General features: G+C 42.4%; 6 protein-coding genes across 7 annotated transcripts; 3 read left to right on the top strand and 3 right to left on the bottom strand.

Moving 5' to 3' along the window:
• Positions 1-1,368: 1,368 nt before the first annotated feature.
• Positions 1,369-7,743, bottom strand: LOC129741377 (uncharacterized). The gene has a single exon (XM_055733101.1). It carries the CDS (start codon positions 7,741-7,743, stop codon positions 1,369-1,371), a length of 6,375 nt encoding a protein of 2,124 aa, XP_055589076.1.
• A 4,672-nt stretch (positions 7,744-12,415) lies between these two features.
• LOC129747924 (18S rRNA aminocarboxypropyltransferase-like) lies at positions 12,416-13,474 on the top strand. Its single transcript, XM_055742348.1, has 3 exons — positions 12,416-12,844; positions 12,903-13,087; positions 13,150-13,474. The coding sequence occupies exons 1-3, from the start codon at positions 12,513-12,515 to the stop codon at positions 13,428-13,430; spliced, it is 798 nt and encodes a 265-aa protein (XP_055598323.1). The 5' UTR covers positions 12,416-12,512; the 3' UTR covers positions 13,431-13,474.
• A 44-nt stretch (positions 13,475-13,518) lies between these two features.
• On the bottom strand, positions 13,519-14,400 carry LOC129745846 (peptidyl-tRNA hydrolase ICT1, mitochondrial-like). Its single transcript, XM_055739206.1, has 3 exons — positions 14,128-14,400; positions 13,877-14,059; positions 13,519-13,815 (listed from the first exon to the last, which is right to left on the bottom strand). Exons 1-3 carry the CDS (start codon positions 14,287-14,289, stop codon positions 13,558-13,560), a joined length of 603 nt encoding a protein of 200 aa, XP_055595181.1. The 5' UTR covers positions 14,290-14,400; the 3' UTR covers positions 13,519-13,557.
• Positions 14,401-15,243: 843 nt separating this feature from the next.
• LOC129745845 (tRNA (guanine(26)-N(2))-dimethyltransferase) lies at positions 15,244-17,458 on the top strand. Its single transcript, XM_055739205.1, has 4 exons — positions 15,244-15,625; positions 15,698-15,885; positions 15,943-17,022; positions 17,078-17,458. The coding sequence occupies exons 1-4, from the start codon at positions 15,374-15,376 to the stop codon at positions 17,262-17,264; spliced, it is 1,707 nt and encodes a 568-aa protein (XP_055595180.1). The 5' UTR covers positions 15,244-15,373; the 3' UTR covers positions 17,265-17,458.
• Positions 17,459-17,510: 52 nt separating this feature from the next.
• On the top strand, positions 17,511-18,181 carry LOC129745847 (protein CFAP276). The gene is made up of 2 exons (XM_055739207.1): positions 17,511-17,728; positions 17,789-18,181. The coding sequence occupies exons 1-2, from the start codon at positions 17,511-17,513 to the stop codon at positions 18,099-18,101; spliced, it is 531 nt and encodes a 176-aa protein (XP_055595182.1). The 3' UTR covers positions 18,102-18,181.
• Positions 18,156-23,493, bottom strand: LOC129745848 (serine/arginine-rich splicing factor 2). 2 transcript variants are annotated; one of them, XM_055739208.1, is made up of 5 exons: positions 23,295-23,493; positions 21,686-21,816; positions 21,268-21,626; positions 20,979-21,152; positions 18,156-19,466 (listed from the first exon to the last, which is right to left on the bottom strand). In XM_055739208.1, exons 1-3 carry the CDS (start codon positions 23,343-23,345, stop codon positions 21,296-21,298), a joined length of 513 nt encoding a protein of 170 aa, XP_055595183.1. In that variant the 5' UTR covers positions 23,346-23,493; the 3' UTR covers positions 18,156-19,466; positions 20,979-21,152; positions 21,268-21,295. The 2 variants fall into 2 exon arrangements, with proteins under 2 accessions (XP_055595183.1, XP_055595184.1); XM_055739209.1 differs by having other exon boundaries at positions 18,156-18,436.
• Positions 23,494-24,705: the final 1,212 nt, after the last annotated feature.

Raw genomic sequence — 24,705 nt, 5'->3', positions numbered from 1 at the left:
TACTGTAGTGCTTTGCAGTCCGTTACTAAGTCGAAATTGGAGCCAAATAAATACATCTGGAACTTCTCAACGGCCCAAACTGCAGCCAATGCCTCTTTTTCTGTCTGACAGTAGCGTTTTTCGGTGTCAGTTAAGAATTTAGAAGCATAACACACTATTCTGTTTTCGCTATTATTCGTCTGGACCAAAACTGCGCCCAATGCTGTGGGACTGGCGTCTACTATTACAGATGTTTGGTGATTGACATTAAAATAACCCAACTGAGGAGTATTTGCAAGAGCTTTCTTGATGTTTTCGAATGCTGTTTGCTGTTTTTCCTTCCACTCGAATTTTACATCGGCTTGCGTGAGTCGTCCAAGAGGTTCATCTAGGGTTGCCAGATTATGAATATATTTATTCATATAATTGGCCAAACCCAAAAAACTTTTAACTTCGTTCACATTAACAGGTGCACGGAAGGAAAGGAGGGCTTCTACTTTTGAAGGAGATGGACGAATACCGTTAGCGGAAATAACATGTCCTAAAAACAGGACCTCAGATTGACCTATAACGCACTTCTCCTTATTGAGAGCCACACCCCGTTCATTTAACCTATCTACAACAACTTTCAAACGCTGGTTATGCTCTTCACGGTTATTCCCTTCAATGTAAATATCGTCTAGATATACCACAGTTCCTTCACACCCAGCCAAAATTTCCTCCATCACACGTTGGAATATTTCTGGGGCCGAAACCTAGAATCGTTTATATATTTTAGTCATTTGTAATCTAGCCGATAAATTTTGATTGTATTACCAATCCAAACGGGAGTCTTTTGAATCTAAACAGTCCCCGGGTAGTGATAAATGTCGTTATATCCCGAGTGTTGCGGGGCGGATGAAAAGAAAACACGCTGAATCTTGGCAGCGGTAGTAAACAGCTTCAAGAAATTCAGTATTCGATCCCTAAATTCTGCGCCCGAACAATATCTTTATTAGATGACGCGGTTGGCGAATCTTCAATTTCCGTACTAACGGCTATCGCACTTTCGCCTAGCGTACTTTAAGCTAGTGTAGTTTTATTGGTACAAGATATTTGTACTATACTAGATAGCGATATAATTTCCCTAGTTCTGGTGTAATTCGCTATTGCTTTCGCGTTTCTTTCACCTGGCTTCTACACGCGGAACAGGACTATATATCAAATTTATACACGCAGAACTATGGGCACTTTAAATATAAACTTCAACTAACTGGCTATTAATTATAATTCGCAGAAAAATCACGGACTCTCGTACCAACGCTCGTTGTCGAAGAAAGAAGAATGACGCGATGAAAACGTTGACCAGCAGCCACTGAACTGAAGTTGTCAGTGCCTGTCGGAAAGCGATTAGGCAGGGATGCCAGTTTCCAACATCCCCCCTCCCGTAACACTGGTATCTGGAGTGTTAGACCCAGGGTTTCCTCTTTGTGTGACCTCTAAGACCGCCAGCTTTGACACAGATTGACGAGTGAGTCCTTTATTTGTCTGCACGACTGCCCGTCTGATACGCCCATCTGACCCCGGAACCAGTTCCAACACCCGCCCTCGAGCCCAGCCATTTCTCCTTGCTTCATTCACCACAACAACCAAGTCTCCCAAACGAACCGGCTTCGCCTCACCGAACCATTTGGACCGTTGCGTCAAGGTCGGGAGGTATTCGCGCACCCAGCGACACCAAAAACGATCTAGCTGTAGATTTATCTGACTCCACGCGTTTCTCAACCCAGTGGCCTCGCTGATCGGTCCCGACTCCGGTTGTTTGACACCATTGCTGCTTCCCAACAAAAAATGGTTGGGTGTTAGTGCTTCTGCTTCTTCTGACTCGATAGGTAAGTAGGTCAACGGTCGACTGTTGACGATTCCTTCAGCGTCTACCAGCAGTGTGTAGAAGGCCTCGTCGTCCAACTTTCTTCCCGGAATCATGCTCCCCTCTAGCGCTGTTTTCACAGAGCGTACCAGGCGCTCCCACGAACCGCCCATGTGAGGAGTGCCTGGTGGAATGAATACCCATTTTGTATCCACGTTGGTGAACGTTACTGCCATGTTCTCGTGGAACTGCCGGACTTGTTGTTGCAGGATATTATCAGCGCCACGGAAATTCGTCCCGTTGTCTGAATGGATCTCGATTGGAGCTCCTCGCCTTCCGATGAAACGACGTATGCTCATAATGCACGACTCGGTGCTCAAACTGTAAACGACCTCTACGTGCACAGCTCTGATGGTCAAGCACGTGAAGAGGGCGACCCATCTTTTCAGCGCTTGTCTCCCAGACTTCACTAGTATTGGTCCAAATAAGTCCAGCCCGGTGTAACTGAAGGGACGAGTATATGCGGCAAGTCTTGCTTCCGGTAAAGGTGCCATCCGAGGAACCTGGGGTTTGGATTTATAGATTTTGCACCACTGGCATTGTCGAAGGACACGCTTCACTGTTTGGCGAATACGGGGAATGTAGAATCGCTGGCGCAACTCATTGACGACGGTTTCGAAGTTGCAGTGGATGTATTTTCGATGGTAGAAATCTATGATCAGGTCGGTTAGTCGATGGTATTGAGGAAGAATCACTGGATACTTGGTGCACGTTGACACACGTTTTGCAGCACCGATACGGCTGTCGACGCGAAGAACGCCGTTTTCATCCAAGTACGGTGACATTTGACGAAGAATGCTTTGTTTCGGTAGATCATTTCGTTGTTCTGTCGATTTCCCTCGATTGTGAACCGCAACGCTCATTTCGGCAGGATATGAACACCATTGGGCATTCCCAAACAGTGAATTTTCGGCATCACGGAGTTCCTGTTGACCAAGATGTTCTGGAAAACTTTTCACTCGGTTTGTCTTGAGGGCAATGTACCGGTTCACATAGGCAGTGGTTCTTAAGACTCTTTCCCATTTAGAAAATCTGGTGAAATCGACAGTTGTTTGAGTTTCAAAAGGTTGATGGACGAGACAGGGTACCTTGAGTTCTTCAGTAGTAGTCGTAGACGATCTAGGTTGAGGCCAGTTTCCTTCGGACTCTTTCAGGAATTCGGGTCCGCTAAACCATGCCGAATCTTGTTCGATCTCAATCTCGTGGAACCACTTTGTAGCATGATCTGCAATGTTGAGTTTCGAAGGGACCCAACGCCATTCGGAGATTTCACTGTTCGAGAGTATTTCGCCTACACGACACGCAACAAATTGGGTGTAACGCCGGTGGTCCGAACGAATCCATGCGAGGACAGTGCTTGAGTCAGACCAGAAAACGGTGCGTCGAATGTTCAGTGAATGTCCGTCTACGATAAACTTCCGCAATCTAACTCCTATCACGGCTGCCTGTAGCTCCAGACGAGGTATGGACCAGTGTTTTAAAGGGGCTACCTTGGTTTTAGCGGATACTAGAGAGCAGATAAATCCTTCAGGAGTGGAGACGCGAAAATACGCTACAGCGGCGTAAGCTTCTTCGCTTGCGTCAACGAAAATATGGAGTTCAAGATCTTGATAAAGTTCCCGGGATGCTTCTTGGAAGTAACAGCGAGGAATGGAAATTTCGGCAATCTTCGGGAAACATTTCGTCCACCGTAACCATTTTTCGAAGGCATTGTTGTCTATTGGCTCATCCCATTGCGTTCCTGCTCTCCAGACATCTTGGAGGAGAATCTTCCCATGGAGAATGATAGCTGCGAGGAGCCCGAGAGGATCAAAGAAGCTCATAAGGCATCGTAGCAGTTGTCGTTTTGTCGGACGGTTACCGGTGGCTAGCAGTTCGTTGATATCTGGAGGTAGAATGGTCGAGAACCCCAGGCTATCTTCTTTCGACGTCCAGTGCATACCTAAGATGCGTTCATAACCCCTTGGGTTCTCCAAGTTTAGCGATTTCGGCTGTGAGGTTTCGGCTTCTCCGAGGCTTTCGAGGACCTTAGAACTGTTAGACATCCAGCCTCTTATGTTGAATCCACCCTTGGCATGAATCAATTTGACTTCACCCGCTATTCGTGACGCTTGTTCCTCATCCTCAAAACTATCTGCGTAATCATCAACGTAGGTTCTTTTAACTATTCCTTCTACTGCCCTGGGATATTGTTTTTCGTTTTGCTTGGCGTTCAGAGTCATAACGTAATGCGCAGATGCGGGAGAACAGGTGGAACCGAAGGTAGCTACGTTCATGGTATAAACTTCTGGTTGACCTTGTGGATCAGGGTTCCAGAGGAAGCGCTGAGCTTGCCTGTCTTTTTCGATGATTCTAATCTGGTGGAACATTTCCGCAATATCCGCTGAAATGGCCACGGGAAATTGCCGGAAACGAAACAGGACCCAAGGTAGAGGATTGAGTTCGTCAGGGCCTTTCAATAGCATTGTGTTCAGGGAAATTCCGTCTACGGTGGCGGAAGCGTCCCATATCATGCGCACCTTCTCTGGCTTTTTAGGATTGATGACCGCTCCAAGCGGAAGAAACCAAGTGCGTCTCGGGTCGGAATCAATCAGCTCCTCTTCAGTTGCACGGTGGGCATAGCCCTTTTCGATGTAGCTCTTTATTTGCAGTTCAAGATTGAGTCGCAACTGAGGCTGACGGTTCATTCTACGTTGCAAGCATTCCCAGCGTTTGTATGCCATCGGGCGACTGTCCGGAAGTTCAAATTCGTCGAATCGCCAGAGTAGACCCGTTTGAAATCGATCACCACATCGTGACGTAGTTGTCTGCAGAATACGCCGTGCTCTTGTGTCAGCATCTGACTCTATCTGTATCGCAGGTGATACACCTACGTCCTCTCTTCTGAAATAATCCCGAACTAGATCGTGCAAAGAATTGTCGGCCGTACATGAACAGGTGTGGTAGTTGACCATGGATAATGAACTATTCTCCGCTACTCCGCCATACAAGCACCAACCAAGCCTTGTTTTTGCTGCTGTAGGCGCTCCTGGCTGGCCTTCTTTAATGCGCAATGGGACAGTTAAGTTGAGATTGTTCAAACCAATGAGCAAACGAGGAGTTATATTGGTATACGAAGCGACAGGAAGCCCTTTCAGGTGCGGAAATTGTTCGGAAAGATGCGAAAAATCGAGAGATTGCTTGCTCAGGGATAAGTTCTTGACAGTACGTGAATCTTTCAAACAAACTTTCATGTTGTTCTGGCCGGAGATAGTCAAGTCTAAAACCTCCGATTCTCTATCAGTTCGAGATATTTTGCCTGTCCATGTCAAACATAAAACTCGTGGAGTTCCCTTCGCACCTAATTCTTTAACAAGAGATTGCTCGACAAGTGTGAGAGAGGATCCTTCATCAACAAAGGCATGTGTATCAATTGACTTTCCTGCACCATGAACTGTTATCGGAAGTATACGGAAGAGGAACTTGTGTTCTGGGCTACGATGTGTTAGACATTCACCGGATACTGGTGCTTTCTGCACCGGAGCTGATGGAGTAGGATTTGATCGATTATTGGATGTTGATGCGGATGACTTGTTTTGGAAGGAGCGGTTTGAATGGAGCAGAGGATGATGACGAGTTGTGCAGCCTTCGATTCCACACCGACTGTTGCTGCGACACGACCTTCGACCATGGTAGTTTAAACAATTGCGACAAATACCTTCCCTTTGTACCGTATGCCAACGACCATCGACATCCAATGACTTAAATTTCGGACAATCTTTGAGAGGATGATTTTGAGTACAAAGCGAACACTTTTTCGGAACAGCGACCTCCTTCGATGTAGTTGGTGTTTCTGAATGTGTGTGTAGAGCGCCACGCTTGGCCCTAGGCTTGTCTTCCTTCACTAACGCCCCACGATACTTTGTCACCTTACCGACATGCTTGACCAAATCCGACATGAAATCACCAAATTCTCGTAGACTGACACTCGCCAAACCACTGCTGTAGACTGCCCACTGATATGCAGCAAACGCCGGTAATTTTTCAACAAGTTCCGATAAGAGAGAGGGATTGTTCATATGTGCTTGTTGATTCGCTGCTTCAATGTGGTCACAAAGATTCTGCACCTCCATTCCAAAGTCGGCCAGTGACCCCAGGTTCTCGGGTTTTGGAGCTGGTAAGACGCGGATCTTTTCCAAGAGGGAATTGATAAGTGATTCGGGACGACCGTAGAAAGCGCGAAGGGTCTTCATGATGAGCGGAACAGCATCAGGGAGCATGAGCTTGCTGCGAACAGCTGCTAAGGCAGCACCTTTCAAAGAGCGCTGTAGGCGGTTTAAGTTTTCCACGGGAGAGTAACCGCAGGCGAGGGTGGTGTTGGTGAAAGTACTCACAAATATTGGCCAATCAGATGGATTGCCATCGAAGATGGGGAGATCGCGGGCCATTAATTGACGTGCCGCAAGTTGTGATTGAGATGGTTGGTAGGTATTTATAAATGGGGTATATTGTGGGCGTTTATTTGGCTCAAGGCCTAATTGGTTCATTAAAGGCTCGAGGGGGTCATATTCAGGGGCAGACATTTCATTTTCAATTGGGGCATACATTGGAGCAGTCTTACCTTGTTCGTTGATGTGGTTCCTGGAGGGTGGAAGTGGTACCGTACTTGTTGCTGGCTGTTGTCTGTTGTTGATCGGCTGCCACGGTTGCTGGGCGAAACGTTGTTGATGGCTGGACTGATTTGGCACACGATGCCCGAAGTCGGTCGGTGCCCCTGGATTCGTCGACGGATGCGACGGGTTTCTTCTCGGCGTTTCCGGCTCGAATTGATCCGAGGGATTAGCTGCTGGTGTGATCCGAGGGGCTGAATGACAACCGGGTCTCGTAAAAGTTGGAATTTGTCCTGAGGTACCAGTGGTAATCCCCGCATCGACCTGGGAGGCAAGCTGAATTGGTGCGGCAAGAGGTGGGGCCAACGGAACTAGTGATGGGAAAGTAGGTCTGGATTTTGCTGCCCGGCTGACCGGATTTGGCTGGTTCGACGGCTGATATTCAAGACCAAGGTGCTCCTGACTCGACCTAGCACCTACGTTGGCACTTCCTGTTGAATGTTGTTGAATACCAAACGATTTGGTTTTGGGACCCTCCATTTGTAAACGGCCTTTTTGTAGCAGGACGGATTCCCACTGATGAACACCCATGACGGACCAGGAATTCCATTCCTGGTTATCTGGCCAAGGTTTGACATTTTGGTTGAGAAATGCGGATGGATTTCTTCCTGCGCTGTTTTTCGGATACGCGCCAGTGCTTCGACCTTGCTGCTGGATCCTCGTGAGGACTTCCCTCGGTTGTTGCTCGGTGATCGCGCTGCTCATCGGCGGCTGCGGCTGACCACTTGGAGTTTGCGTTTTGTTGAGCCAGTTTTCCACTCGCAGGCGGTTGCCCCTGCGACTGCCTTGGCTCCTAATGCTTTCTTGATCTTCTTCTTGACCGTTGTCTTCCTGGAGCAGATTGAATCGGTCTTGAACATATTGCTGTTCCGCAGCAATATCGTCCAGTTCCGCCTGAAGCTTCGCTTTACTAGCCTGGCGTTCCAGTGCGCGCTGTGCATCGAGCTGCTGCAACTGGAGAGCGGTCTGGCGCGCGCGAGATGTTACAGAATGCACGCTACCATCCGGAATGCAGTTCCGACAGCTCCAGGGGACCTTCTCAATAGAACTCGTCACGCCGGCACAGAGTTGGTGCCACCACTGATCGCAGGTGTCGCACTGCACCATGTCACACATGGAATCCGGTTTATTGCAAGCGACGCAATTGTACTGCTCCACTGTTGGCACTGGAGTGCTGGTCCGGACGGTGTCGGTGAATTCGGCCATTGAATTTCTTGAAGAAATTGTTGCGGGGCGGATGAAAAGAAAACACGCTGAATCTTGGCAGCGGTAGTAAACAGCTTCAAGAAATTCAGTATTCGATCCCTAAATTCTGCGCCCGAACAATATCTTTATTAGATGACGCGGTTGGCGAATCTTCAATTTCCGTACTAACGGCTATCGCACTTTCGCCTAGCGTACTTTAAGCTAGTGTAGTTTTATTGGTACAAGATATTTGTACTATACTAGATAGCGATATAATTTCCCTAGTTCTGGTGTAATTCGCTATTGCTTTCGCGTTTCTTTCACCTGGCTTCTACACGCGGAACAGGACTATATATCAAATTTATACACGCAGAACTATGGGCACTTTAAATATAAACTTCAACTAACTGGCTATTAATTATAATTCGCAGAAAAATCACGGACTCTCGTACCAACGCTCGTTGTCGAAGAAAGAAGAATGACGCGATGAAAACGTTGACCAGCAGCCACTGAACTGAAGTTGTCAGTGCCTGTCGGAAAGCGATTAGGCAGGGATGCCAGTTTCCAACACCGAGAATCTGGGGCTAGTTCCGTTTGGAGGAAAGCTTCACGTATGTCCAAACGACTTCGAACAGTACCTTTACCGATTCGGGCCAATATCTCATCGACCATCGGCATAGGATATCTTTCCCGCATGACTGCTTCGTTTACCCGTCTCAAATCTAAGCAAACCCGCGGTTCACCGTTGGCTTTGCCAACAACGACTAACGGTGAAACCCATGAAGCTGGACCTTTTTTCACCTAAAATTACATGATGTCGTCGGAAAAGACGGATGAATTAGTTAGCATTGATAAAAAATAATATCAGTTTAGATTTCTGTGTTATTTATTTCGTCGATCAAAGTTAGTATATTTATTTGAAACATTTTCTCTTTTAGTTTAAAAAACGATAAAAATCCAATTAAAATTAATCAGTTATTCACCTCAATAATATCCTGTTCTAGCAGCTGGTTCAATTTTCGATGCACGGCCTCTTCATATGGGATCGGAATCCGTCGGACTGGTTGAAAGACAGGCTTCATTGAGGGATCCATGTGTATGTTGACTTGAACATCCTTAATCTTGGCAAATACTTCTTTCGAATCCACTTGGTTGACATTCATGCCAACTTTCAGAACACCAAGCTGCTTGGCGGTTGTGTCACCAAGAAGGCTACGTTGGCCACCTTCAACCACGAAAAACAGAGCCTGCGAAGATCGTGTTCCGATTTCGATAAACCCTTTGAAAGTGCCCAAAATTGGTAATGGCTTATCGCTGCCATACGCCTTAATTACTTCCTTACATCCTTTTGTCATTTCACGCACTTGAACGTTCTGTGTTTTCATGTAATCCCATGTTTGTTGATCGATGATATTAATGTCGGATCCCGAATCCACTAACATCTTCAAGACAACGCCGCCTAGGTTGCACTCAAGAACGTTGCTGTTGTTTCCCAAATGAAAACAATAATACAGTTTATTTGTTTCTTCGTTAGGCTTCATCCCTGTTTGCTCAGTATTGTCTTCCTCCGGTAATGATGACCGTTCCATATAGTTGACAATCTTGTTATCATTTGGTTCCGAACACGATTGTTCCAAAAAACGAACTCGCTTCACCTTGTTTGGTTTCCAATTTGGATTGTTGCGTTTTCGATCTGGACAAACAGATTCATAATGCCCAACTACATTACAACGACGACATTTCTTGTTACGAGCTCTACATTCTGTTGAGGAACTAATGTGTCCTTGTATACCGCAATTGAAACACCTAGCTCCACGTTGCCAATTAGTGTTTCCCGAGTTGAAAACGCTTGGTTTAGAGTGTTTGTTCTGTTTAACATCGACTTGAAAAACTTTCTCTGGCTGCTTTTCTGTATTGCATTGCCCAAAATCTTTAACTTGTTGTTCTACACTTTCGATCATGCCTCCGATTTCTTCGATCTCAGCCAGGCCTCGATCTTTTTGCAATATTCTCTTACGCAGTTCGTCAGAGGAACATCCTTCGATTATAGCATCGATCAACAATATTTCGGACAAAACCTCTTGCGTCTCAACCGAATATTGATCTAATCCGCAATCTGGCAGCTGCTGTCTCAGTCGTAACATAAAATGTGCAAAACGTTCATTTTTTTCCTGTGAAATCGATCGCAGTCGACGTCTGCCAAGTACGCATTGCCGGCCTGGTTCGAAATACTCATTGAGTTTGTTAACAGCAGTGTCATAATAATTGGATTTTACGGCTATCAGTGACACTTTATCAACATCAGGCAAACCATTGTAAACGCGCTGCAGCTGGCTTCCACCAAGATGTAACAGATTGGCTCTCATCTTGTTTTGATCCGTAATATCATAGGCTTCAAAATACACTTCTAGAGATGAGCGCCAGCTCCTCCACTCTCTAGCCAGCTGATTGCGCTCAATTTCCTCACAACGGAATGGCGGCAACGGCCTCGAGTGATCAATCTGAAAGAAACCCATTGAAAATTTTGTAATGAACGTTTGTTCCTCAGTACCAATTCAATATTAATAAAAGGTTCCTCAGAACATACTAGTTCTTGCTATACCACAAAACTAAAGCTAAATATATTATAATTGAAATACTGTTCTTCAGAACAATAACCATCATCTGTTCCTCAGAACAAATTACAAATTGTTCCTCAGAACAAATTATCAACAGTTTCTTTGAACGAATCACAAATTGTTCCTCAGAACAAATCATCAGCAGTTCCTCATAACGGATCACGAATTGTTCCTCAGAACGAATCATACATTGTTCCTCAGAACAAATCACAAATTGTTCCTCAGAACAAATTATCAACAGTTCCTCAGAACGAATCACAAATTGTTCCTCAGAACAAATTCTCAATTATTCCTCAGAACAAACCACTAATTGTTCCTCAGAACAAATCATCAAATTGTTCCTCAGAACAAATCATCACATTGTTCCTCAGAACAAATCATCAAATTGTTCCTCAGAACAAATCATCAAATTGTTCCTCAGAACAAATCATCAAATTGTTCCTCAGAACAAATCCTCAGCTGTTCCTCAGAACGAATCATAAATTGTTCCTCAGAACAAATCATCAAATTGTTCCTCAGAACAAATCATCAACAGTTCCTCAGAACGGGTCATAGAATTTTCCCAGGGAACCAACACAAACTATTCCTCGGAGAAGCAAAATGGATCATTAACATAACGGTACTCTATCTCTCGATCTCCATGAATCGCTGAACACACCTAATAAAAGAGAACGAAATTTCCTTCTTTCCAGCTGCTACCACTGCATTGTATAAAGCGTTTGGGTGTTACGCCCCAGCAAAACGGTTGCAATTTTCTCTACAATTTCTTTTTGCTGCAAGAACGGTTTATGGTATTACTTACCGCACGATCCATCCCATCCTCGTCGCCAGGTGTAGGGATCTGAACTCTCGGATGGTAATGCACTTCACTCGGATCACTATAATTTACGTTTTATTTATTAATCTTTAGCTCGCTACGGAAAACGCAACCGGTCGTCAACACGCTAACTTATATCTCCCCGTTCCCGGTCCTTGCGTAACATATCACATGGGTGCATATTTTAATAGCAAGAATCACGTCACTACAGTTGCTGTTTCCGCCAGCAATCGTTTGTTCTCGCGTGAAATATGTTTGTATCATGTGTGGGCGAGTGTTAGAATCAAACAATCGTCGTGGAATCATCGAATTTGCTCAAGCCATTTGTGTAGTCTATGGCCCGCTTTAGAAAAACCCTTCAAGTTGATCAGCGAAATATGCAAATCAACAAAGAATACAGCTAAAAATCAACAAAACCAACCAGTATCCATTATTATCCAAAAAAGCACTAAAGTTGGCTTAAAGCCGATTTTGAAATTGAAAATAACCATTCAATATTAATTGCATATATTTTTATTCTTCATTTTGCGAAGTAGATCATTTTTACTCACTGGAACCATGGTTAGCCCAAGGTTCCCTGTATATATACACACCTTGGGTTAACCATCAATAATGAGTTGTTTCTGGAGGGAAGAAAGCACATCTAGCGTAACATTTAAAAAGGGCGAAACTAGCAGTTAGCTCGAAACGAGAAAAACGCGTTTGAAAATTCGGAACACCTATTCAAATCCTATTTATAAAATCGACCACTTTTTGTTCAACAAAATCAAAAAATGTGCATAATATTCACTTATTGTTCGATGGTTATCAAGAACTTCAACTTTTTTCGCGTAATTTCAGAGATTTTCGAGTTTCGCCCTATTATTGTTTTCGATTTCAGTTACGTCTGCAAGTTTCGCCCAATTGATCGGCCGTTTTTGTTTTGGTTTTGAAGTTACGCCCAATCATCCTACACGCATTGGCTCTACACGAATAGAAAAATTCACTCCATTTTGAATAGGCGTAACTTCACGTTCCAACAAAAATGCATCAACAGGAAGTTTCGCCCAATTGAATTTTATCAATTTTTTGAAAGTTTTAAGTAATTTTAAGATGAAACCGCGTTTGATAGGTAAAGTGCAACCGCGTGCATCCGGAATGACCGTTAACTCGATTTGTTTACATTTGGCAGTTTCGCCCTTTTTAAATGTTACGCTAGACATGTTCCAAAATGCAGAATCCAACAACCAAATCCAAATGTTTTCTTCTTCATTTCGAATCTCGCTGAAAACCCCTGTTGTTTACGTTTAGCTTTTCTCGCCCACTTCCACCCATCGGATAAAAATCCTTAACCTGAGCCGCCTTACATCCCAGTTATGCATAAAAGCAGGAATTTTAAGAAGAAAAATCACCGCCAGAATGTTAAGGGGGGCCACCAATCGGGTAGACTAGCTGAAAAGCTGTCGGATCTGTCCGTTAAAGATTCTTCCGAAGATGAACCGGAAGGTAGCGGAAGTGATAGTAGCGGCACCGAATCGCAAGATGGGTCCGGCTCCGAAGAAGGAAGCAGTGGGAATAAATTCGATTTAGGTAAACCGCCCAAATTCCCGGTTAGCATGTGGGACCTGAACCATTGCGACCCTAAGAAATGTTCCGGGCGTAAGTTGGCCCGCCACGGTCTGATTGACAATCTCCGTTTGGGACAGAAGTTGGTATTGGTTTAAATTTGTCAGATTTCCAAATAATTATTTTTTCTTTTTTTTCAGGTTTCCAGGACTGGTTTTAACGCCAGTTGGCGTAAATTGCGTAAGTCCACAGGATAGGGACATAATCGCTAATTCCGGGGTGGCCGTTGTCGATTGTTCCTGGGCACGTTTGGATGAAACACCCTTCAATAAGATGAAATCTCCGAACCCACGATTGCTTCCGTTTTTGGTGGCCGCTAATCCTAGTAATATTACGAATAATTAAATTATTTTAAAGAATTTTCTTAATTGGTAACTATTTTTACAGTTAACTACGGCAAACCCTGTAAACTCTCCTGTGTGGAAGCGATCGCAGCTTCTATGTACATAACAGGCTTCAAAGATGAGGCTCTTTGGTATTTAAACAAGTTCTCCTGGGGCCATTCGTTTGTTGAGTTGAACAACGAATTACTGGAAGCTTACGCCGGTTGTGAAAATAGTAAAGCGATTTTAGAAGTTCAGAAACAGTACTTGGAAAAAGCTGAACAAGAACAGCTTGATCGGAAAAATGAAATCGATTTGCCTCCCAGTGATAGCGAAGATGATTGAAGGTGAAAAAATATTTCGAGCTTTAAGTACCTACCTTATTAAAAAAAACGTTATTTCTCAAAACTACAAAAAGTTCTTTTTTACATGTATCAATCCTATATTACCCGAGAAACAAAACAGCAAACCTTTACAATGTGGGTGCCCGTCGATCGGACTTGGTTTGCGAGCGTTGCCGTTTGACCATCAAACGTTCCCGAACAGCTTTCTCGTGACGACGTCGCAGCTTTTCTAGTGTTTCCGGGGCGAGCTCTTTCGTAACAGGTTCTTCTGCCTCCCGGATGAATGTTCGCAACTTTTCCAGGGCATCAGCCATGTTCATCTGCTGTGATCGGGTCAGTTCACTTTTGATCACCAGATAGCCTTCCTTGGTAATACGATTCTTTTGCTGAAACGTAAAATACGAAATTGAAACCAAATCGTTTCGAACGAAAATCGTTTGCAAATACCATTTCAGCTAATCGTTTCTTGGTATCTTCCGGGAGCCAATTGGCCGATTCCAGATGAAATCGGAGATCAACCTTAGTGCTCACTGTGTTTACATTTTGACCTCCTGGACCGGTACTTCGGCTGTATGTGACGTCCAGCTTGTCCAATGGAATGTATCCGCTAAATTTGCCATCCTTTGAAGTCTTTAGGAATAGAAGTAATAGTTATATGAATTTCTATTCAAATGTTTCAAATGAATTCAAGAACTTACCGGAGGTGCCGGTGTGTAGAGCCGTAGATTGCTGGTAGGGTAGATTTTGTCTAGTGAAAGATCGCTTTTGAAACTACAGTTTCTCTTTAGGATATGATACGATTGTTGCGGCAATCGAATACTAGAACTTGTTAGCAGCAACCGGAAGGCAATTCGATTCATTTTGCCTAAAAGAAGCCTTATATTTGAAATAAATTCGATATTTTGATTTGGTAATCACTCTTTTTCACGAAAACAGTACTTCAACGATTCACCTAAAGGGGTACTGTAAGCTTTTCTAGCTAAATTAAATTTCTACTCGCTTTATAGTATTAATTTCAGCGCCGTTAAGCGAGCAACCAGAGTTCTTCTTCTACTCCTTTTTGTCCTCATCTAATTTGTCAAAGCAGCAAGAATTAACCAAACAATGAATATATTTTAAATATGTACTATATAGAACCTTTCAATTTTATCTAAATAATCTTAAAATAATCGATCGTTAGAAGTAACTTTTGAGGTTATTTCTCTTACGCACACTCGCTCACTTGAGAAAAATGAAATCAAAAATAACATAATTTTGAAGATGGTAAGAACATAGCTTTAAATATAATAATACCGTATTTGTTTATGCCGAGTGTTGCACTAGTGTTGCACTGGTGCACCACTAGGTGCTGTCAAACTGTTTGTTTATTCGGACGGTGTTGCACTGGTTTTGACCTGGTGTTGCACTGCCATCGGGCGGTGTTGCCCCGAAAATTTTGTCAGTGTTGCGAGAGAGCGTGTGAGTGAGCGAGGTAGCAATACACTGGCGACGATTTGTGTTTGTTTTTATCGGGTACGGTGGAACACTCCACGAGTGGAGAAAACAAATACAGTATAAAATAATCAAAAAAGGTATAATGGTTTGCCAACGGTAAAAAATAACCTCAATAACGAGCTGGCAGCAAACAGAAAACATGCTCGTTACTCGAGGTTTATGCTGTATTGAAATGTTGTAATTTTCTCTGTTTGACTAAACGAAAGTGAAAAATGTAAAAAAAACTCAGTAAATCACTGTAAATTTAGATCTGAAAAAATTAGTAAATTAATTTTAAACGATGATTATAAAACTTTTCTGCAAGAAGAGAAATCAGACTTGACAGAATCCATCTCCTCGAAAATTTGTCAACAAAAGCACGCGGAAGTTTTTTGCGCCTCGACACCGTCTATCAGTGTCAGTAACCCACGGCAAAATTGGTCCACTTTCCCAACGAAAAAACCAGCTAAAATGAGCGAAACGAATACGGTGGTGGAACCGGTCAAGCTCAAAACCATATCGGAGGGTAGCGCCAAACTGCTGGTTGGGGAACGCGTTTTCTACAATCCGGTGCAGGAATTCAACCGGGATTTGAGTATATGTGTGTTGGCCACTTTTTCGCGGATTTACCAGAAGGAAAAGCTCCAGCTAGCGCAGAAGAGGGCCCGGAATGGAGATCCTCCGGTTGAAGTGGTTCCACTGGTTGCCGGAGAGAAGTGTGAGGTAAATAAAAATGTTTTGATAAAGTGTCAATTCATGGGTAAAAGTGAAAATTTAAATTCCGGGCTTTTATAGAAAGGTCTACGAATTCTTGAAGCGCTGGCAGCCACTGGGCTGCGAAGTGTACGGTACGCTAATGAGATTCCCGGTGTCAAGGAAATCGTTGCCAACGATTACTCAAAGTCCGCAGTGGAATCCATCGAGGAAAATGTTCAACACAACAAGCTAGAACACCTCATTACACCCAGTTTCAACAATGCTATGTAAGAATAAGCTTAACTCTTATTTGAATCAAAAATTAAATCTAAATAATATTAAAGGACGCTGATGTACACATCAACCCAACCAGAGCAACGGTTCACAGCCATCGATCTGGATCCGTATGGCACTCCGGCGCGTTTCTTGGACGGCGCTGTGCAGGCAGTCGAAGATGGAGGATTGCTTCTGATAACGGCTACCGATATGGCGGTTTTGGCTGGTAAATCACCGGAAGCGTGCTACGTTAAGTATGGCTCGATGTCGGTGAAGACTAAAGCCTGTCACGAGATGGCACTACGAATTTTGCTGCGAAGTATCGAGTCAACGGCCACACGGTACGGCCGTTATATAGTCCCCTTGTTGAGTATTTCGGTGGACTTTTACGTTCGAGTATTCGTGCGAATCTACACGAGCCAGCAGGCTTGTAAGAAAAGCAGCAGTAAGCACTCAATGGTCTTCCAATGTACGGGCTGTGAATCGTTCACATTGCAGCCTTTGGGAAGTTTGAAACCCAATCCAACTCCAACGCAACCGGAACAGGTTAAGTTCGGAATACCAACGGGGCCGTTCGTGTCCACCAAATGTGAACACTGTTATCATCAACACCACATGGGAGGTCCGATGTGGTCTGAACCATTGTACGACTCCTACTTCTTGGAAGAACTTTTAAGCACCATCGAAATGGAACCGTTCAAAAATCTAGGAACCATCAATCGTATTCAGGGGATGCTTTGCATGATATCGGAGGAGCTTCCGGACGTGCCGCTCTACTACACACTGGATCGTATGTGCAGCATTCTCCGGCTGGAAACGATTCCTATGCTGAATTTACGCTCGGCGCTGATACAAGCTGGGTATCGGGTATCGTATTCCCACGCCAATAGGCTTTCGGTGAAAACCGACGCTCCGGTTAGCGTCCTTTGGGACATTCTACGCTGCTGGGCCAAAACCCACCCGGTCAAAAAAGAACGTTTCGTCAAAGGAACACCGACCGAAGTGTTGCACTCCAAGGAACCTGCCCAAGAGTACGACGTCATTACCATCGTTAAGGACGCCCAACCTGTGAGCAAGAAAAAGTCGATGACTAGATTCCAGCAAAATCCGACGCCACACTGGGGACCCGGAACGAGGGATACACTGATGTAGGTTGATTACTAAAATTAGGAAAATGTGATTTTACATTATTTTTCTTTACAGGGTAAACAACTCTCCGATGATCAAAAGTGTGCAAAATCAAAACACCAAGAAAAAGCGAAGGAAGTTGGAAAAGCAACAACAAAACGAATCGGAAAACTCCAAGGAAACCACCGATTCGCCCGAAAGAAAACACCAGAAAACCACCGATGTGACGGAGGACAGTACTGCGGAGGAAAGAAAAGAGTAGAGACCGCACATGTGCAAAAAAGTGCACCAAAATAATCCGCAGGGGGAAATCGATCAAGCAACCCTGGAGACTTTTGTGTCAAGAAATTTTGCTGTGCGTGCTAGAAAAGTTTACATTTCCTAAATTCTGTTACTGTATACTCCACGAGTCGAGTACTGAACCAATCTAATAAAATACATTCTTACTGTTTAGAACGCTGTTCTTTAAATTTGAACCAAAAAGAAAAACTTCCAGAAACTTGGAATAATGCATTGGAAATGTTTGTCGTCTCCCATAAACCGGGAACGGAACGATGATTACCTTCCGAACATCGACGGAGAAGGTTGTTACGTGAAGTCCCTGCCAGCGCCCCCTCCAACCCATCCCAGCATCCGCTGGTCCGATGTGCTATGTCCGAACGAACGAGTTTTCTATCACCAAACGCTGAGTTCAGCTCGCAAGGCAGCCAAATTCCTAGTTCAAGCGTAAGATTATAAACCCTCAACATTTTTGTACATGTTTTAATTCCTGTCCCAACTACCCAGCCCCATCCCGCGAGACTCGCTAGACATCCACCTGGCAGCGGAATACGACCAAACGGAGCAACTTTTTAAGGGCCGCAATCAGGTCGTACTGCAGAAGGAAACCTGCAATGTACCAACGTTCCGAAGGTTGCGAAACACTCGAGATCTTAGCCCGGAAAAAATAATCCCCTTAAAACACCCTCTTCAAATTGGAGGCCTGGTGGAGAAAGCCTCGCCGAATAGTGTGAAGCTGATGAATACCGGACCGCATACTCCACTCACCAATCCAGGTTATTCGCGCCAAACCGGCGATGGAAACTTCTTTAACTATTAGGTGCGATTAATCGATTGTTCGGATGAAATAAAATTTAAACCTTGCATACTCGCGTAGAGTGGAAAAGCTTTTCAGCCTAATTGTACGTTTTATTTTTTCTGGTTCTTTGTCATTGCTCAATACAATCAGTATTAGTGGTTGTCTCAATGATACTTAAAGGTATTTTTATAATATTCATTAATTGAATGTAAGAAAAAATAATTTTAAAACATCAACTTACCCTTTCTTCGAGTATGGTGATGAGTTGTGTGTATTATCCGGGAACTTGCACCAGGGTTATCGTGTTAAGATTTGTTTGGAAAGTATCGTCGAGAGTCGTGGCAAATTTGGCTTATCTGAAAATAAAAAACTAACCCATGTTGGAATATGTTCGGAGACAGAAGAATCCTTAACAGTATGCTATAGGTAACCTAGAGGAAAATAAATCAGCTTTAGATGTTCATAATCGGAACCGGATAGGTTACGGTTCTGGATCGATTCGTAATTCAGCTATCTCTGCGCACCACACACCGTTCTTAGTATAATGCTCTCGAAAACAAAGCTGCAAACAGCCACCCGCAGACTCCCCAACTATCGGCAACAGTCTAATTTGCTCCGGCCTTCTCAAATAATTCTCCTTTTCTGGATTTCCACTGCGCTGTGCCAAATTGAACTGTACCACGTTCTCAGGTTCAAAAATCTCTAAGGTGCTCACGGGTTGTTCTCGTACACTTTCTATAGGTTGTGCAGCATCCTTTCCCATCGGAACAGACATGCAAAAAAGCTTGGTAATATGTTATCAAAAAACATAAAAACCAAAAAAACACATGAGCACTACTGAAACAAAAACAGAAAGAGAAAGAAAAAGAGAATAGCCAGCCGTTATTCCGGAAATCGTCCGCACAAGCTAGTCGTGTCCCGGATAGAAAATCAAACAGCTACACACACTGGTACTCAGCATAGCGGAAAACAGCAAGTCGATGTTCCAGGAACAATCGGCAACTTGTGTCCCCCGGGAGGCAGCTTTTAACAGCCGAAACTCGATGCGCAGTCTGTTAATCTGCTTAATCGCACCCCCAAACCGGGTGCACACTTTGCTTTCTCTCTGAACGGATCGGACAGCTGACACGTTACAGGAAATCAGTCCCTCCTTAAAGAAACCCCGACTACTGCTGATACAGAAATTTTGTGGCCGTTCGACCAAAAACTTCCTAGTAACTTCTCCACGCTTAGTAAGTTTTGGGCTAATCTTGCACGCGCTCTCGCCGTTCGCGCCGAGGCTCAGATGAATCAGTTTCTGTTTCTCTCCGCCCGCTTTCACAGCTTAACTGGATACACTCTGACAAACAGGCAACAGCAGCAGCAGCACGCGACCGCAAATTTGCCCTGTGATTGGAATACGACAAACTGTTTAATGACTATTTTACTGACAAGAGGTTTTTTTGTTGGATGATTGTGTATGCTGCCCTTTTTCATAGGAAAAAATAACGTTTCCCCATAATTGGAAGTTTTCTTAATGGTGATTCTTATTTTTGTACGTTGAGAAATTTAGATTGTTTCTCACTTTGATTAAACATAAATTTGTGAATAAATCTGATCTTAATATGTTTCGATACGATGATTTTGTGAATTAAATTTTACCTTTACTTCAACTGATTTTTTTAATAAAATATATCGAAAATTTAACTGAAAGAACGTTAAAACTATTTTGTTTAACATAATTCAGAACTTTGCAATAGGTACAGGAAAAAGATTTGCAATTAATTGATATACTGATGTATTGCACACATCCATATAAGCGAAACTTTTTATTAAAAAAAACAATCTCAAAAACGAACTTTCTGCTTATAGAGAACATTGATGTAAATTATTGAGAAATAAAATAGAAATAACCCGAATTTGATCGAGCGCATCGTTTGTGTTTATTTAATTAGGGACCTTTTACCATGAATATGACATTCGTTTCCGAAAATTAGACTGAGTTTTTCTTTTCACTTTTGATGAGCATTTGACAATAATTTGAATTTACAGTCCTCAAAATTAAATAAACATTTACCGAAACTACTTAAAACTACAGATGATTTGGCAACGAATGATGGGTTTTTATTTACCAAAAAAAAAACAACAAAGAAAATTCTAAGATATACATTTCATTTGGCAATTTGATTGTAGTGAAATTATACTTAATAGTAGTAGAAAAAATGTACTTTGAGTTCGTTTCGACAAATATGGAAACCACAGTAAGTTATAAGCTTAGAGTTTTACACAATCGCCGAGTTAACGCACAGAAGTTTGAAAATAACTTAACATCGTCAATGTTGTTGATGCGACTGAGAGAAGAGTTTAAAGTTCAGTTAGAGCTTCTACCTCTTGATGGAATATAATTAAGAAGGTAATCGGACCTCCTTTCAGTTCAACCACTGAATATTTTATTTGTATCTTTCAAACACTGGTACTTCTTCTGTGAGTCTCGTGACGTGACTTAAAAAATCTTCTTGTTATACTGAGTGTAATAGCCGCTCTTGCATTTGGAAGTATCGAAAAAAATTCAGTGGTTGAATAGAGGAAATCGTCGTTCAACTTTTTAAAAGTTTAACGTTTTTAGCAATAAGTTGACTTATTTTTAGAGTCCGAAAATAGAAAATAACAGGCCACTTATTTGGACTGTATCGGAATATATAACAGCGGGTTTATAGTTTTTTATGGGTGATTTGAAAATCTCTACCCTTTCGCTTGTTTAGAGTATAAACAAACTGTCCTATCAACAAGCGTCGTTAAAATTTGTTTACTCTTAGCCCAAGCATTAAGTATTTGCTTACCACTTCAAGAGTAGGTTTACTTTTCTGTGGAAACAACTAAAACGGAACAAAAAGCAATGCATGCGAACAATTAAATTACCTTCATCGACGACCTCCTAGTCAGCGCTACTGTTAATGAGAGGGTCGCTCGGGTGCTGCGCTGGTTTCCCGTTGTTGAATGTTTATACTTTTAATGCAAACGCAAACGTGTGTGTCATTTTTTCTTCTTGAAAAATATTTATGTTGCTGTGAAATTTGGCTGGATCGTTAACGTCTGTGGACAAAAGTGGAAAAAGATTGTTGATAGCGTTTAAATTTTTCGAAGGTTACAACTCTTTTACACCAAATCGTCCATTACGTAGGGATGAGATTTTAAACGTCAAAATTACCTTACAAGAGTAGAATTCGCCCTTGTTCCTAATAATGCGATCCCCGTTCCACGGGGCTGCGGGATCTGGAGTCGCGTCCTCGGGATGATTTACTTCCTGTTCGAGAACGTGAACGGGACCGCGATCGAGAACGACGACCTCCACGAGGTCTCTCCGCAGAACGGGAACGACGTCGGTATCGGTCCCGGGAACGGCCTCTTTCCCGACCATTGAAACGACGGCCTCCGCCACCACCTCCATTACGCTGTGGGGAAGTTGGACGTCCATAACGGGCCATCTGTACCCGCAACTCCCTACCATCTAACATGCGCCCATCCATGGCATCGAGAGCCTCCTGGGCGTCACGCTTGTCATAGAATCTGTTAAGAGAAACTTATTTCAATCAAGGATTCTATTACAAATTCAAACCAAATTTTACCTGACGAAAGCAAAACCACGACTCTCCCGGGTGTTCCGATCGCGTGGAATATAAATGTCGCCCACTTCGCCACAACGCTCGAAAACACGTCGCAGATCGTCCGGGGTCGTACGATAGGTCAAATTATCGACCTGTTAACAATAAAATAAAACATATTTTTAAAGCATATTAGAATTGAAAGTTTGTTATTGATGGAAAATCAGAAAAAAAAAAAGTTGTATTATGGTTAGTCCACACGGGAGTACGACGGTTGGCATATTGTCATCCTTCTTCCTTTATGTTGCGGCAACGCCACAAAATTTCAAAGAGATTATGACAAACGGACGTTATGCCAAACGTATAATGCCACGTTTGTCATAGCTAAAAAAAAATGGCATAATGCCAAATGGCCAAACGTCATACTCCCGTCCACACTCAGAATCAAAACAACCCAAAATTGACTTTGCCGAGGCAGCAAAATCAAGTTCAGCTTGCTTTCTTAATTTTGGGGTGTTGTCAATGCACCAAAACAAAAGTTCGTTGCTGGAACTGACCACCCCAAAAAAATTTCCCTTTGTTTTCAGAAAGGTTGCTTCTTTTTCCCAGCGAGTCAGTCGATCGTTCTGGAAAAAAAAGTTTGGTAAGTAGATCTAAAAGCAATGTTCTCGGGCGTTCTTTTTTTCTTATTTAAAGTTTTTTAGGCAGATTTGTATCGGATGTAATCATTCTTCTGGAGCGGTACCTTTGAATGCGCTGTACTCCGGCGATGCAAAGGAAGGAAGAAGAAACCATTGAAAACCCGAAAGAAGCGGATGGCGATCTGGGGCAAAAGTCGGATTTGCCATTCACTACTTACTGAAGACGGGAACTCCGGAAGGTCCGAAAATTGTGACGACTCTTGCTTTATTTTAAATGGTGCCAATCTCCGGAAATTTCCCATTAACATTTATCAAAACATGAATACGGATGTTCCTATTTCCTTTCTGATTGGTGTGGAGGTCACTCACAGATGGTGTATCGTAAAGGTAAGATGTTCTTTTACAACGAATCAGATTCGGGTTTCATGTAATGATTTTTAAATTACTGCCGAGATCAGTACCTATGCAATTGTGTAAAGTTTATTTTTTAATAAAATTAATTTTATTTAATGAAAAACAAATTGTTATTTCTCAAATATTTATGATCCCTTTTGATAAGTGGGCCAACAAACAAAAATACCCCAAAAAAAATCCCTACCGTATGACATGCCCCAAAATTAAGTTGCGAGAATGACGTCTATTCTCAAGTTTGGGAAAACCCCCTCAAACTCATTTTCGTCGGGAGCCAAAATCATCCGATTTTGCGGCATTCCAACTTGCTTTTGGGTTATAATGGCTTAGAGTGCATGGTATGCTATGCTCGTATCTTTTCGATGAAAAGGAACGCTTAACGAAAAAAAAAAACCCAGAGAAATTATTTAAGCCGGGTGAAAAATGTTCCCTAAAAGCATTTTGATTTGCCAGTTATCAAATAAAGCAGAGAAATTAAAATTTTGACCTAGCAGACGAAATTCACGGTCAGCGAAAAAGAAACATGGCAGCCATTGATCCGCAGCAAGGTAACACGCACGCAATTTCGGTCGCTTGCTTACCTTCAAGGAAACCATTCCTTCGATTTTCGGCGGAGCCCGTCCGTAACTCATCCTGATGGAGCTGCTCTGTAGTTCTCGCTCAAGACACAAATAATTGCTTTTGCAAAAACTTTCACCGGAGTGATTGGATTTAAGAAATTAACTTTTTGGAAAACAGACTGAACGAAACCCACTTCCACGCGTAGCAGCAGTCGGTTCACGTCTGGCAAAAAGTGTGAAAAGGAAGACGGCGCGCCGCATTTTCGAGGCGAGATGGACCAAATTGGATGCTAGCCGTCAAAAAATCAATGCAGGACAGGGGTGTCAGGAGTCCCGATTTTTCAAGATTTGTCCCGATTTTCGAGAGGCCGTCCTGATTTTTCAAAAACGCTTAAAATTTAATTGTCCTGATTTTTTCAAAATGGCACTTAAAATGCCCTGATTTTTGAAAAATATCTAAATAATAACTTAATTTATTGTAAAAAGCTGAGAACATCAAAAAAATCTTTAATAAACTATAGTTTAACGAGTTTAACCAGTGATAATCTTCGGTTCAAATGATATTTTATTTTTTATTTTATTTATTTACAACATAACAAATACATTACATACATGAGATTTGTTTTAAAACTCCAATGGCATTGCCCTTTAAGGAGTTGTATGGTGAATATAAAGCAAACTGCGTATATTTAGGAAACTAAACTAATAACTGACGAGTGATAATAAAATAAAAAATATAATCAAATTGATAGATTCAACGATAAAAAAAAAAAAAAAATAACAAGAATAACAATAAAAATAACTTATCACGATAAATTTATGAACATGTTTTTTTTTTTAAATTAAGTTAAAGTGAAAAAATATTGTATGACTTTAAAAGTGTTGATGACACTTCTGGATTCAGTAAGAATTGTTTGACAGATTTTCTAAAATGAGTATAATTATTAAAAGGCCCACATGTCTCTTCAAGAAAATTAAACAACTTTACACCTCTGAAGGCTAAGGAACGTTCTCCAATTGAAGAACTGATTGAAGGGCGATCTAACATATTTCTGTTACGCGTTGAATATTGATGACTAGTACGATTGAATGATATATTGCAGTGAGTACTATTTGTAATGCTTAAATAAATGAAACTACATATATGCAAAATATACAGGCCTCTAACAGGAATAATGTTGTTTTTGATATTGTACAGTTCGGCAGAATGACTACGGTATGGCAGATTATTAATAATGCGTAGTATTTTGTTTTGAGCAACTTGAAGTTTATCGAGTCGAGAATTACAAGCATTACCCCAAGACGAAATAAGATAGGTTAGTAGAGAATGGAAAAGAGAGAAGTAAATAGTTTGAAGAATATAAGGCGAAATTTTATGTTTGACTTTACAAACTATACCTATTGTTTTATTTAGTTTATGTAGAAGGCTGTC

This window comes from Uranotaenia lowii, chromosome 2 (genome assembly GCF_029784155.1).
Source record: "Uranotaenia lowii strain MFRU-FL chromosome 2, ASM2978415v1, whole genome shotgun sequence".
Taxonomy (NCBI): Eukaryota; Metazoa; Arthropoda; class Insecta; order Diptera; family Culicidae; genus Uranotaenia; species Uranotaenia lowii.
The sequence above is the reverse complement of the archived record's forward strand: the minus strand, read 5'-3'. Positions and strand labels throughout refer to the sequence as shown.

Excerpts from the sequence above, each read along its gene's own strand:
- LOC129741377 (XM_055733101.1), bottom strand. The coding sequence starts at position 7,743 with ATGGCCGAATTCACCGACACCGTCCGGACCAGCACTCCAGTGCCAACA.
- LOC129747924 (XM_055742348.1), top strand. The coding sequence starts at position 12,513 with ATGCATAAAAGCAGGAATTTTAAGAAGAAAAATCACCGCCAGAATGTT. Across the intron at positions 12,845-12,902 it reads AATCTCCGTTTGGGACAGAA|GTTTCCAGGACTGGTTTTAA; the intron begins GTTGGTATTGGT and ends CTTTTTTTTCAG. Across the intron at positions 13,088-13,149 it reads TTTGGTGGCCGCTAATCCTA|TTAACTACGGCAAACCCTGT; the intron begins GTAATATTACGA and ends CTATTTTTACAG.
- LOC129745846 (XM_055739206.1), bottom strand. The coding sequence starts at position 14,289 with ATGAATCGAATTGCCTTCCGGTTGCTGCTAACAAGTTCTAGTATTCGA. Across the intron at positions 14,060-14,127 it reads TCTACACACCGGCACCTCCG|ACTTCAAAGGATGGCAAATT; the intron begins GTAAGTTCTTGA and ends CTATTCCTAAAG. Across the intron at positions 13,816-13,876 it reads AGAAACGATTAGCTGAAATG|CAAAAGAATCGTATTACCAA; the intron begins GTATTTGCAAAC and ends TTTACGTTTCAG.
- LOC129745845 (XM_055739205.1), top strand. The coding sequence starts at position 15,374 with ATGAGCGAAACGAATACGGTGGTGGAACCGGTCAAGCTCAAAACCATA. Across the intron at positions 15,626-15,697 it reads TTGCCGGAGAGAAGTGTGAG|AAAGGTCTACGAATTCTTGA; the intron begins GTAAATAAAAAT and ends GGGCTTTTATAG. Across the intron at positions 17,023-17,077 it reads GGAACGAGGGATACACTGAT|GGTAAACAACTCTCCGATGA; the intron begins GTAGGTTGATTA and ends TTTTCTTTACAG.
- LOC129745847 (XM_055739207.1), top strand. The coding sequence starts at position 17,511 with ATGCATTGGAAATGTTTGTCGTCTCCCATAAACCGGGAACGGAACGAT. Across the intron at positions 17,729-17,788 it reads GCCAAATTCCTAGTTCAAGC|CCCCATCCCGCGAGACTCGC; the intron begins GTAAGATTATAA and ends CCAACTACCCAG.
- LOC129745848 (XM_055739208.1), bottom strand. The coding sequence starts at position 23,345 with ATGAGTTACGGACGGGCTCCGCCGAAAATCGAAGGAATGGTTTCCTTG. Across the intron at positions 21,817-23,294 it reads AAGGAATGGTTTCCTTGAAG|GTCGATAATTTGACCTATCG; the intron begins GTAAGCAAGCGA and ends TATTGTTAACAG. Across the intron at positions 21,627-21,685 it reads CGTGGTTTTGCTTTCGTCAG|ATTCTATGACAAGCGTGACG; the intron begins GTAAAATTTGGT and ends TTCTCTTAACAG.